Source organism: Zonotrichia albicollis, chromosome 4 (assembly GCF_047830755.1).
Source record: "Zonotrichia albicollis isolate bZonAlb1 chromosome 4, bZonAlb1.hap1, whole genome shotgun sequence".
In the NCBI taxonomy this organism is placed as follows: Eukaryota; Metazoa; Chordata; class Aves; order Passeriformes; family Passerellidae; genus Zonotrichia; species Zonotrichia albicollis.
Genome location: NC_133822.1, coordinates 35,396,993 through 35,410,398, shown reverse-complemented (window position 1 = coordinate 35,410,398; position 13,406 = coordinate 35,396,993). Strand labels below are relative to the sequence as shown.

At 46.5% G+C, this 13,406-nt stretch overlaps 1 protein-coding gene across 7 annotated transcripts in view; it reads right to left on the bottom strand.

Moving 5' to 3' along the window:
* Positions 1–8,153: 8,153 nt before the first annotated feature.
* ZC3H7B (zinc finger CCCH-type containing 7B) overlaps positions 8,154–13,406 on the bottom strand; it is a 47,525-nt gene continuing 42,272 nt past the window's right edge. For all 7 annotated transcript variants that reach the window (XM_014268235.3, XM_014268237.3, XM_014268236.3 and 4 more), the window contains exons 22-23: positions 13,185–13,348; positions 8,154–12,423 (exon numbers count right to left, since the gene is read on the bottom strand). In XM_014268235.3, coding sequence (XP_014123710.1) covers positions 12,231–12,423; positions 13,185–13,348 — 357 coding nt within the window. In that variant the 3' untranslated portion in view covers positions 8,154–12,230. The remainder of the gene's footprint in view (positions 12,424–13,184; positions 13,349–13,406) is intronic.

Below are 13,406 nucleotides of genomic sequence, written 5' to 3'. Positions count from 1 at the left end.
GTGGCCAATTGTGGAAATAGCTTGCAGCCTTGCAGGGCTGGGCTGGGCGCCTGGCCAGCGTGGTTTTACAGGGCCTCTCCCAGCCAATCCGGCAGCAAAGAACTGGGCCAGTTATCTAACTTTGCAAAGGCAGCACCCTTTTCCTTCCCAAGGTGTTATAACAAATACATGTGTCTGAAGGGGAAAAAAAAGCAAGTGTGTGCTGTTAGGGGTGCATGTTGGCTGCAAACACAACAGGAGAGGGATCCTCTGGCACGTTCTTGGGAGGCTCTGAGGAGCTCCAGACTGTGCAGGCTGTTACAGGGAGATACACATGCTGTCTGCATCTGCCTGCTAACTTTTTAGCTGAGATGAAGATAGTGACATTATTTGTATGTGATGCAACAATTACTGCGTGTCCCTCCTAAGTTAATACTGATAATAGCACAAGGTTTCATTCTTATAAGTGTGCATCATCCCCAAAATATAGGATTTTTCTTATGAAGTGACACAGAATTTTATCAGGAAACAAACAGCCTCCTCTTAGAGCACTGCTATACAGGAAGAGAGTTCATGAACCCTGCAAATACCCTGGTAACAGCTGGTTAAGTAAGATCTTGAGCACACAAAGCCCCTCTTCTCCTGTCAGTGAAATTTTTAGCATGGAGAAAAGAACTGGAGACAGGAGGATAAAGGTCTGATCCTCTTTTTCAGAACCTGGTGTGAGAAGAAGCATCTTACATGTGCTGTGGTCTTTTCTTTTGCTGAGTGTGGTATTTCAACAGAAATTCCTTTATTTCTCAGTTTGTTCCTGTCCATTTTGCCAGGCTCAGCCTTAGAGTGCCAATGTGAGTTGGTAGAAACCAGGTATTCCTACAGTGGTCTGTGAGCCACAGCAACTGGACACAGCCCAGCAAAATCAGGCATGGTGTTTGGTTTCATAAGGAAATGCATTTGATTTAACCCAGCAGAAACCAAAAGGAAGGAATTATCTAGCCAGGTTGGGGAGTTGAGAATTTGAGTTTAGCTGGAGAAGACTCGTGATCTAGATCCCAATCTAATCAGGCTCAGAAATCAATAACTAACAGAAATCAAGTAACAGTAGTTAGTTTAGTAGAATTTGTAATTATGATACCACCCCTTCAGATTTTGAGCCAGTCATAACCATCAGTGGTGAAGCCATTCAGGGAGAACAGTGCCATACTAACCTGGGCTGTTACAGTGTTCTCCACCCACCCAAAGCTGGAGCCAGCAGAGTCTGCAGATGGTCAGTGCATTCTGGCTCCTGTGAGCAAGAGACTTAATCACATCTCTCCTTCCTGGAGCACAGCCTGCCAGCCTGGAGATCCATGTCCTTTCCTGAAATCTTCCAGTCCATTCAGTCATGCCAGGCATCATTGATGTTTGGGACAGCTACTGTCATATTATGCCTAGTATTGCTTCTTATCACAGGCTGGCATGGGAAAGTCACTGGGAACATGGTAACTGTCCAGTGCCAGGTGCAGCTGGACCCCCTGATTTTGTCCCAGGCTCAAACTTGTTATAAAAGCTGAACAAACATCTGACCACATGTCTGGAATGACCCAAGAACTTCACAGCCACTGCTGCAGCAACTGACTGACATTTATGACTTCAGAAAATGAAGACCTTAATTCAGAGAAAATTCATAGAATCATGAAATGGTTTGGGTTGGAAAGTACCTTAAAGATCATCTAAATTGTCTCTTAGCAGTTTGAATTATTAGCCTGCAATAGACATCTCTAATTTTTGTCTAGAGATCTGAGAGTGACAAAATAAACATCTCATCTGGTGTTTGCCATGTCCACAAAGTCTCCTACCAATACTGCATGTCCCTCTTGATTCAGAATCCCAGAACAGTGAACTCCTGCCCACCAGAAGAGCTTGGGTAACATCACTAGCTGGAACCACCCTGTCTTCAAGCCCCAGGAAATCAGAAAATATACTATGGAGTAGAGTCATAGCAGTAGGGAATGTCCGTCTGCCCCCATGTCCCTGCCATGGAGAGCAGAGCATTTGAGCTGCTTTAGTGAATGAAGTTGAAATGTTGTCTCTGGAAAGATGCAGGCATGGCCACAGATTGCATCACTTGTGCTGGCTGCACTGTTGTCAGATCAGATATGTTTTTACTGGTTTTGTGATCCCATTTTAGTGGAGGTGCCAGCAGCTCTGCTCCAGCCATCACTCAGAAGCCCAGTCAGCCCTTAACAGCACTTTTCTCACAGACTCAACCAGCCATAGTCAACTTCTACTGTCCCTGAGTGGATGGCACACAAAAGGAGGCACCTAATGTGATGGCACAGGCCAAACTCCAGGAACACCAATTTAACTGGCAGAGACCAGGGCTAACTTCACTGTATTTTCTGCAGGTCTCTTGGGCATCTACCCACACCACCCAGCTGTGCTGGCTCAACCTCTTGGCACATTTGCCCAAGGAGTGTTCAGCAGTCCTGAGGGGAGGATTGTGGGTCCTTCAACATTTGCCTTGGTCCATACTCTCCCTCCTTTTACATTTTTATTTGAAAGAACTGTTCCTTTTTTTTTTAAGTAATCAATTCTTGTACCTTCCTTCCTCTGACCTCTTTGCTTCCTGCAGTGTTCAAGTTCTTCTGCTGGCACCAAAGCATGTAAATGTCTCTAATTCTACTCCTGTCTCTAGCAGGACCTCTCTAGAGAGGTGTGCCATCGGGCCCAAAGAGAACTGTAGAGCAACACTGCTGAGGTGTCACTCATAGGTACAGCCTTGCTGGCAGTTTGAGACCCTGAAGAATCTTTTCAGACATTCAGACTTCTGATACAACTCTGCTCAGTATAAGGAGCTGGGTATGGGGGTTCTCTGTGCATGGGTCCAAGTTGCCATCTTTCCCTCAGCCTCAGGAGTATTCCCTCAACTCCACAGGGCCACTTTCACAGCGCTTCTGGAGCAGCCCTTCCCCTGTTTCTGCTCCTGCCAGTGTCTTGCAGCCTCCCTCAGACCCAAAAACAAGAGCCACTTGTGTGCCTCCCCAGTCAGAAACTCCTGCAGATTATTGCTGTGGGTCTTCTCCTTGGCTGCTCGTTGATTTATGAGGCCACCACTGCAAAAGGGAATTTAATTGTTTCTCAGGTGTGTCTGAAAGCACAGCTGATGGGGAACCCAGCAGCAGCAATGACGTTTGACCAAAGAAAGGCAGTAGTGGCTGTTATTACTAATTGCTTTTATCTCAGCTTCCTCCAAAAAGGTGGAAGTTTGCCTTGGTGATCTAATGGAATGTGTCCTCTTAGAAAATAAAAACTTTTTGTCTGATTTTCTAAGGACATAAAGCTTATGCAACAGTATTATCCATCCATCCATCCATCCATCCATCCATCCATCCATCCATCCATCCATCCATCCATCCATCCATCCCCAAGCATACTACCCCACCTTGGCAAAGGGATAAATACATTTAAATATCTTATTCTGTTTGGAAGCTAAGCTATGAAGAGGAGAGTCAAATTAATGCCTCCCCAGAGATAAAACCTGCTGTTATGTGTTCTGGACGATCTGGGGCCCATTGGCAGTGACAAGGGACAGGCAGAAACTGCAGTACTGAAGGGACTTGGTGGTGGCATACAAGATGACATTCCCCTGAAGTGAATCTGGAAAAAAGGATAAAAACGTTTAGAAGCCTCTAGAAGATTTGCAATTTCTGCTGTTCTTGAAGCAAGACTATTTTCCTTTTTTTTTCCATTTCTTTCAGTCACCCAAGATCATTCACATTGTCAGCATAGCCATTACTTGGAAATTTTTGTTCTTCCTCACATGAGATGTCTTCTGCTGCACATCCCACAAATCAGGCCTACTGCTCAAAGTCTCTGTGGAGGCTCCAGGCCCACCCACAGGGTTTGATTCTTGCACCAAACCCAGCTTGGTAAGTGGTTTCCTCTTTCTTTTATGCAAGCAAACCCTTTGCCAGAGGTTAATCACTGCTTCTTTGCAGACATCTTTACAATTTTTTGTTCTTGTACTAGTTCCTAGGACAATTGTACATTCCCCTTACAGCTTCCAGATTTAACTCTTTATTTGTGTGGTACATTTGGCTTGGTAGGGAATTTTTCTCACCTTGGCAGAGGCCTGGAGGCTGAGTTTCACCATGGCCATTCTGAAAGGACACTTGCACCATATCCCAGAAACTTGTCTTCCTCTGGGTTGAGATTATGCTAGTGCCAACAAACATCCATGGAGCTGCAGGAATACCCAGAACAGCAGCAGTAGGGAAGGCTGTGGCCAGACCACAGGGGTGTCAGCATCCACAGTGGATTACTTTGAAGAAAAAGAGGTGAGAGAAGGAGTAATGAAGCCAGCATGGGAGAGTGTACAGCTGAGGGAAAAGTGAGGAAAAGGCCAGGGCTCTGTACTGGCTAAAGACCCTGCCTGGTGCCTGCAACATGGGCATGCAAGCCTTTGGGTACTTTTGATGGTAGCAACATGTGACACAGACACCTCGCTCCTCAGAGCTCCCTTCCCACCTCTGAAGGGGTTTCCTTCCCCAGCAGGGTATGGCATGCACACGTGTGCCTATGTGTGCGTACAAATGTGCCTGCCCGCCTCCCTGTGGGGAGGAGCAGTGCTGGGATCTCCCAGGCAAGCAGTGAACTTCAGTGGAAGGACGTGCCTGCACCTCCTGCCTGAGGCAATAGAATTTCTAAAAACTAATTCCCCAAAACGAGTGCCAAAAAGTTAATGAGCTTTGCTTCCCCACCACTCCCGCCAAGACTTCTCCCCCTTCTTGGGGTGCTCACATGGCAGCTGGGCTCACCACAGCTCTGCTTCTCTGCACATGGCCTTCCCTTGTGAGGTGCCATTTGTCAGAGAACTAGGTGCTAGGCAGGGAGAAAACGTGAGAAAGGGCCTTGGGATCACCAGAAGTTTTACTGTCCTGGGCAGGAAGGACACCTAGAGCTGCCTTTTTGCATTTCCCTGCTCTGAAAACACTCTGGCAGCCTGGACAGAGACAGTTTTGGGAGCTCTTGGAACAAGCCTTGGCAGGAGGCAGAGCCCAGGAGGTGCCAAGAGCAGCAATAAACCAAGGGGTTGAAATCAGGATGGGGAAATCCAAGGCCTGTGATGTTGGGCCGTGGGAGATCATTGGGTGAGGCAGCAAGAGACACATTCCTGTGTCTGCTTCTCTCTCAAAACCAAGGCTGTCTGTAAGGACCTAGGCTGGCTGTCAGTCATCTCTTCCTACTCACATCTGCCCAGGACAACATGGTCCCCAGCAAGAGTAGGGATCCTGCAGCATTGTAGCACAAGAGGTCTGAGCTGGACAGAAAGATACAGGAATCAGCTGAGTCTGGGGAAGGTGTGTGGGCTGAAAGAAAACAATGACCCTTAAAAAGGCTTTGACAGTTTGGCTGCCACTAATACCCCAAAACCAAGACATGAATGGTCTCAAACAGGAGAAGCTCCAGGCTGCCTAGAGCTTCTTTTGAAACACTGCTGCTGTATTGAATCCGCACCACAGCCCCCAGGGGCAATGCCCAGCTGTGTTGCAGTTATTCTCAAGCAATTTTGCTGAGGAAAACTGAGGCCATCTCAGTCTCATGGAAGCAGAACTTTCCCTCTCCGTCTCAGAGCTTTGCTGGGGTACAGATGGGTGCATGTGCCTTGGTATTCAATTAGCAAAACTATGCAGCTCTTCATCCTTCCCAGCCATCTGCCTGGAGGGCTGCAGCGCCATTGGAAGCCCACAGCTAAGGAAGACATAGGAAATCCTGAGAACAAAGGAAAAAGGTCAAAGAGCACCTCCAGTGCAGAGTGATTTTCCAATTCAAAGCAAGCCAAATCTACTCTGGCATCTAGCTTTAGAGACTTCTATCCCACCCCTGGGTAAATGTAATTTTCTGGAGGATTAATTCAGATGGCTATGAATGACCCTATTTACAGGGTCTCTGCTGTGTTTGTGCCTCCTAAGGCTCTCTGGAACAAGTAGTAGTTTTTCTGGGGCACTGCCATCCACAAGATAAACTGCAGATACGAGCACTCCTGAAAGAGGCAATCTTGGGAGCTGCCAGGGACAGGACTGTTGTGGTAGGAAATGAGTCAGCTGGAGCTCTCATCTGGTCTGGTCCCTGCTCTTGTCTTTGCTGCACCTGGAGCTGTTTTCAGGAAACAGCACTCCTGTCCCAGAGGCACCAGGACACACTGCTCTTGCCTAGAGGAAGAACCACAAAGAAACAAGAGGTGACAATCAATCTGGGAGGGAGAGAAGTTATGTGGAATGCACAGGTCTTGTCTTGTCCACACCCATCCTGGGGAGAAAAGGGTGAGGCTGAATGAGACATGGCTCAGCTCCTGACCAGAGCCCACAGCTTTCCAGGAAGCCCCAACAGCTGTGTGTCCACAGGACCTCTGCCCAGAGCCATCCCATAGTACCCAACCAAGTCTGTTCAGTGCCTTCCTGCACCACATATCAAACAGCTGTAGGCTTCAGCCAGCGTGCCCACAGCCTTTCCTCCTCTTCCCTCCAACCAGGCACTCCCAGCCAGGCCTCTCTGACTATTTAGCTTGTTGCTTTCTGGCCCATGTTTTTCCCCCCAGCTGCCCTATGTAGTTAGATCCTCTGTGCCCAGCCAGTGACCAACACACCTCTCCAGCTCATACATGTCAGGAACTGTCTGCTGCTCACTGTGCACAGGACACTGCACAACATAACCCTGTTCCTGGTGTCAATGGCAGCAGCAAACACAATGAAGGGGATGACAGCATTTGCATCATCTGCTGTCACTGCCCAGAAAAATTTCTCTCTAGTGCAGTAGGCAGACTTCATTACAGGATTGCTTAGGATTCTCATCTGCAGCAAACCCCTTCTGCCAGGCTGCTGAGTGATGGCATTAACCATTTTCAATGAGAAGCCTTCCTCCCACCTGTCAGGGGTTTCTACCCTGCTCCTCTCAATCTTCCACAGAACCTGGATTTTTCCTGGCTGATCTGGGTCTCTTCTGCCTTGTCTTTGTATCTGCTGAAGTTCCTAGGAAGATCTGATTATTGAAATCACCACTCCTTTTCTTCCTCTCCAAAATACAAGTTTATTTCAGTGAAGAAAGATGGTTTACAGCTGAGGCTCAAACCCACAAGGAAAACAGGTGTTCTTCTCCTGATGCTTCATCTTTCTCACAATTTGACAATTTTGGTTTCAATTGTACTGGAAAAGCTACCCTCAGCTCTTGTCAGCATGGCCTCAACAATCTTTGGAATGTAAAACTAATGTCTCTCACATTAGTTTTACAATACATTGTATGTATTTAATTGATGCACCTTGGAAGTGCACACAGCTCCTCATTCCCTCTGCACTACAAGAATGTGTTCAGGCCTCTTCTTTGGCCAGAAGGACATGAGCTCTTATGTCTGTATGAAGGCACATCAAGGAGAAGTGTGACAAATTTGGTCTCTTCAGGCCTCACTGGATATGACCTTCTGGTCACTACCAGTTTATACAGCAGTAACAGGGCATATCTATGGGACTCCTGTGTCTTCACATCTCCAGTTTTGATTTTATCAAGAATCTAGATTAATCTGCATTGTGATGGATTCAAAAAATAAAGAAGCTGGAGTTATTAATAAATGTTTTCACAGTGACCTCTTCCCCCAGTGCAGTTTCCTCACATAGCATCCTCTCTAGGAGGAAAATAAGGGCATGGATGCCTCCCATAACCCAAGCTGTGTGTGAGTTGGTGAGTAGGGCTAAGGACATGTTTCCTAGCAGGGTGCACACTGCCAGGCAAAAGAACTGGCCAACCCAGTTGAACAGAGCAGCCTACACAGAAGAACCTCTAGATGAAGGTGTTTACCCTATTACTGGAGGTTTCAAAACACAGGTTACCCAAACACCTGAAACTATGTGTTAATGCACAGCACATGGATTCTTGGCACTAGGGGGAAAGAAAAACATCTTAAATACACCTAAAGTTCACTAGAACTGTGTGTCTGATGAAGAACTGCATCAACTGTTATTATGCACATAGGTAATTTTCCACTCAGCAAGAAGAGTAGCAGATTATACTTAAAGATGGGAGAAAGCCACAGTGGTCCAATGCTTGACGTGCTCCCTTTGCTTCCCCCCTCACAGCAGGGAAACCCAAAAGCAAGATAAAATCCTGTGCAGGCTGTTTGAAAAACACAAACACACTCTGGATCAGGAGAGGGTTTAAAGTGCACACTTTTATTTTCTATTACAAAGGCTAAAAGAAGCAAGTTTGGTTTTTCTTTCTTTATTTAAGAACAAAAACAAAAATGTTGTTAAAACATCTACATATTTATCCTTATACTAGACCTTATGAAAGATACTAAGTTCTTTTTTTAATAGTAAAGCGTGGTATTCTTAAATTATATTAATATGAAGACATATTAAAGGACTCAAAATCATTACTACCCAGCTCAGAACTGCAGCATCCCCTTGCTATCTTTTCCTTTCACTTGCTAAAACCCATCAATTTTTGACATACAGTTTCATACAAGCTAAGTAGGGTATTTTTTGTTGGTTGTTGGTTTGTTTTGTGGGTTTTTTTACTTCTCCCTGTAAAGGCCTGGTTAACACCAATGCCAGTGTCATTTAAATCCCTGCCCCTACCAAAGAATTTGGGAAAAGATTTTCACTATGTCCTTCAGCATTTAATAAGTTTCTGCTCAGTGTGAATGTCTGTAGTTATTTTACAGGATATGAGATTTTCTTCTAATGTTATAAAATTAAAATATCACTTCCTTTGTTAAAAACTCTCAAATTTGATTCTTTGCTGCAGAATTTTCTTCTTCCTCTCTCACACAAATAAAGAAGAGAGAGTTATCACAGGGTCTTGTGAACACACCACTAAAGCAGCCTCTACAACTCGTGGTTTATCTGCTGTAGAGCTGCAAGCACTGAGCATTTCTGCTGAGAGCATATAATGTGCTGAAGAAAACCCTCTTGGCTTGATAAAGCAAGCCTGAGAAGTCAAGTGTGAAACTTCCTGCCTTTCACAATGTCCCTTTAAATAATATAAGCAAAGCCTTATATTAAAACTTTACTCACTAGTTAGCAGTATAATACTCTCTCACTGAGATGGGACTGCAAGGACATACTAAAGGGTTTCAAAAATGTGAACAGAGAAACCTGTCCCATCTCAAAGCTTATACCTATCTATATAAAACCCTCTCCTCTTTTGTTATTTCCCTTTCCCTATCTCAAATAATAGGCTTCATAATTAAACTGGAGATGCTGCGTTTCCTGGCTTGAGTCCTTTTCCTTTACCCTCATTTAAAAGATTCCTTCGATACCACACACATATAATATTATATAGAGCGATATATTTAATACCTGTGTATATATGCTTCATGGGAAGGGTCACATATATACACACTAAAACAGGTCTGGTGACGAAGTACTGCAACACCACAGACCAGGTTATCATATCAGGGAAAACAAAGAGACACTTGATGCAACCCCCATGACTGTGGGCCTACCTCACCTCACCTCACCTCACCTCTCCTCACTCTCACCCCACCCTCTCCCCATCTCAGCCCCAGCCTGAGCCTGAACCTCTGAAGCCCCACTGTGCAGCTCAGCTCTCATTGCAGAGATGGGGAGAGGGGAGAGTGACTCACTCTGTAACTTGTTTAGGTTACATGAGAAATCATGGCTCAGCGAATGCCAGAGTCACACTAGAGATGCAGGTTTGTTTTAAAAATAAAAGCCACATTCCAGTGTCCCCCAATCCAGATTTCCTTCCTTGGCATCTCTGCCCAAGAAGAGCAGAGCAAGATAACCCAGGAGCTGATGCCTGTCCCCTCCCATCTCTAAAGTTGACCACTTGAGCACAAGGATGATCAGGAGAAGGTACCATAGCTACCACGAAGAACAGAGGAGAAAATACAGCACCTGACCACTCAAAAACTGCCATGTCTGATATTGCTCATAGCAAACCAGAGACTACCATCCATATTTTAAGGGAGAGGAAATAAAGCTCAGCAGAAAAGTGGTTAAGCTGCCCAGGTAAGAGGCTGAATCCCCATCCCCAGAGGTATTTAAAAATACATGTAGATGTGGCACTTTGGGACATGGTTTTGTCTGGGAGCTGGCAGTGCCAGGTTAACAGCTGGACTTGATGATCTTTGAGGTCTTTTTCAACTAAATGATTCTAAGTGCAGAAGTGCATTCAGTTTGCTTACAGCACGCTGTGTCCCTGGAGACATTCCAGCACTCTGCTCCGTAACTGGACCTGAACTATCCCAGTGGAGCTGAAGCACCCTCCTGAAGGCTGGTTTAGAAAGATGACAACTGCCCCACACCATCTCCACATCTCCCGATTTCCTCACCCCATCTCTCCTGAAGCTCTGAACCCCAAGGATATGGGAGCAGAGAGGAATGGGAGGATGCAGCAATGCCAAAACATCAAGCAGTTCACGGCCAGATTGTATTTACCATGGATACAGCCCTGCCAGCCCCAAGGGCTCTGAGACTGCTGTCCCAGGAGAATCTGTATGAAAAAGACATCCCTGATGAAGGCTGGGAGAGAGATGTGTTTGTGTTTGACTGGATGGTGCCATCCATGCATGCAAAACTGCAGAGCACAGCTGGACTGCAGAAGAGCGAAGGAGAGGGAAGCTCAGAACAGGGAACACATTTACTGCTTACAGGATGAGACTGCCAGAAAGGACAAGGCTGGCATGCAGAGCAGTACTGCTTCTCACTGCTGCCCCTTATAAAAGCAAAACTTCTGTCCAGAGTTCAGCATTACTGATTACCTCATCAAAGCACACATCAGGCAGCACAAGAGCAGGCCATGGCTGGGTCCCACTCATTCTCCACCACTGTCCCTGCTCTGGGTCACATCCTGGTTGCACTGTGCATCCACAAGCTCCCTACTCTGGCTCTGAGGAGGAGGGAGCTGGACCTCTGGTACTGGTAAGCACTTCCAGCTGGATTCCCATTAGCTTAACTTTGCCTGTGCTGCACAATGGTGGCTTTTTAAATGGGTCCCCACCCAGTTCTTCTGGCAGTGCAGGGAAAAATGCAGCTTTAAGTAACCAGAAACACATGCCATTTAAAGAGTAAGAAAGAACACCACTACCTCCCTCCCTCCCTTCCTTTATTCAGGACACAAGGCAACACAGAAACACAGGCTACTTTTGGTGACCACCTCCCTCCTGACTGATACTGCTGCTGTGTGGACTTCAGTGACACACGGTGTGTCACAGACTCCACTACACCTCCTAGATGTGTTCTGTTTTACTTGCACCAGTCACACCAGCCAAAAAAAGCAAACCCAAGCTATCTGCCCTGAATACCTGCCACACACTGAAAAAGACATCTAATGAGAAGTCACCAACTTGCTTTCTGAGTACAGTCAGCTGAAGTTTGAAGTCACCTACAACCTGGTTCCCGCTGCTGCAGGCAGTTTCATTACTTTGCTGCTTTTACCTTGCACTCCTTAAACCACACAGCTGTTATCCTTCTCAGCACCAGCTGATGCCTCAGGGCAATACAGACAGCTAGAGCATAAGCCTAGATCTCTTAAGCCAAATCTAGTGGTTTTCCTTCTTTGCACCACAATTTCTATTTCTTTTGGTACCAAACTCCCAGAAGAGCAGAAGGGCTGCAGCAGAATAAGTGGCACTTAGTCTGCAGCACTGAGAGAAGGAACATATGAAATTCTGGTCACCTCCTTTTAACCAGATTTCATAAAATCATAGAACAGTCTGGGCTGGAAGGGACCGTAAGATCATCTAGTTTCAATCTCACTGTCATCTAGAAGGACACCTTCTAGACCACATTGCTCAGAGCTCTATCCAACCTGGCCTTGAACAGTTCCAGGGATGGGGCATCCACAACTTTTCTGTCCCTCCCCCTTGGCTTTGTCCTCCAGACCTCTGCAGTCATACTCTGAATTGAAAGACAGAAGAATGACACAAGGAGAAATTCTCTGATTTGCAGCCCAATACAGACTGAATTAATTCCTTTGAATGAAGGACAGTGAAAACAAAAAGATGGAGTGGAAGGGGAATTTGGGGGAAAGAAGAGAAAAAAGATGGATCACAAACTCAGTGAGCGTGACGTCGCTGGCCAACGAGAATTAAATTCACAAATTCATTCACTAATAAATCATTGTCTCATAATCTTAAAACAAAAGAAAAGAAAAGGTTCTCATTGCGAGACACAGATCTCGCTCTCCCTGCTACTGCCCCTCGGAAAACCCACCCCGTGTTTCTGCAGCTGACAGACTCTCCCCGGCTCACACTATACGTCATCCCGCAATAGGAAGTTGTATTTCCCGAAGTCGTCATCCCTGGGGCAGAGCAGCATGTCCTTGCGAGCTTTGGCCAGTTTCTGTTTCAGCACTTCCCTCCGGTCCAGCCACTCGGTCAGCTCGTCCTGCCCATGGGCGTAGCGACACTCCTCCCCCTCAGGACAGGCCTTGTTCTTCTGGAACCTGCCAGCACAAGGAGCGCAGTCAGGAGGGCACCCCCAGTGCAGGGGTTGGAGCTCTCTGTCTGGGATACTTGAGCAGGACCCACTGAAACATGCTGTGAACTCTCCTTTTTAAGGGTGAGCTGATTGTCCTACAAACCCATGTGCAAGTGGGAAAGACATCAAGGCTGGAAAAAAAAACAGCAGCAAAACCAGCAATGGCTACAAGGGGATTTAGTCAAGAGCACAAAAAAATGTGAGCTGGAACTGGACCAGCAGGGATGAGAAAAAAATAATGCACAAGAGAGGAAATGCCAGGTAACCAACATGAAAGACAAGAACCTTCTTGCTAACCAAAGTGGCATTTTTAACCATCACAAGCTTTCTGAAGGCACCTTAAGGTGCTGATTCAGAGGGCGTGATACATTCAAACCATTTAATAAGGCACCTGGGATTCCCCCAAGCACTGGGCCAAGGAGACTGTTCAGCAGCCTGAGAGCAGAGAGCATCCTGGCTATGAAGAGCACAGGTGCAGACAGGAAGCTCTCCTTTTCTAAAGACACATGCTCAGGAATGTGTTTTTATCCCTCAGTATTGTGGCTGAGTACCTCTGTGATCAAACAGCAGCCTCACTGTCACCCAAACCTGTCATCTTATCCCACTCCTCCTCCATGCAGAAATCACCAAGAACTCTGTGAGAGGATGAGGAGGGATGACTGAGGTCCTGGGCCTGTTACCCTGTCCCTGCAGCAGCAGCACAGGAGGGAGGTGAGACAATGGTACCTCTCACAGAGCCGGAATTCGCCCATGGGGAAGCGGTAGCTCCAGCAGCTGGAGTCACTGTCTGAGGTGAAGACCTTCTCCTTGTGCTTCTCCGACTGGATGTGCTGCTGCCATTGCTTCTTGCTGTTGCTGTTTTTCCCACAGAGCCAGCAGTGGTAGCCCATCTAAAGAGTGCACACAGGGAAAAAGGCCAGTCAGTGCAATAACATTCATGTCCATTGG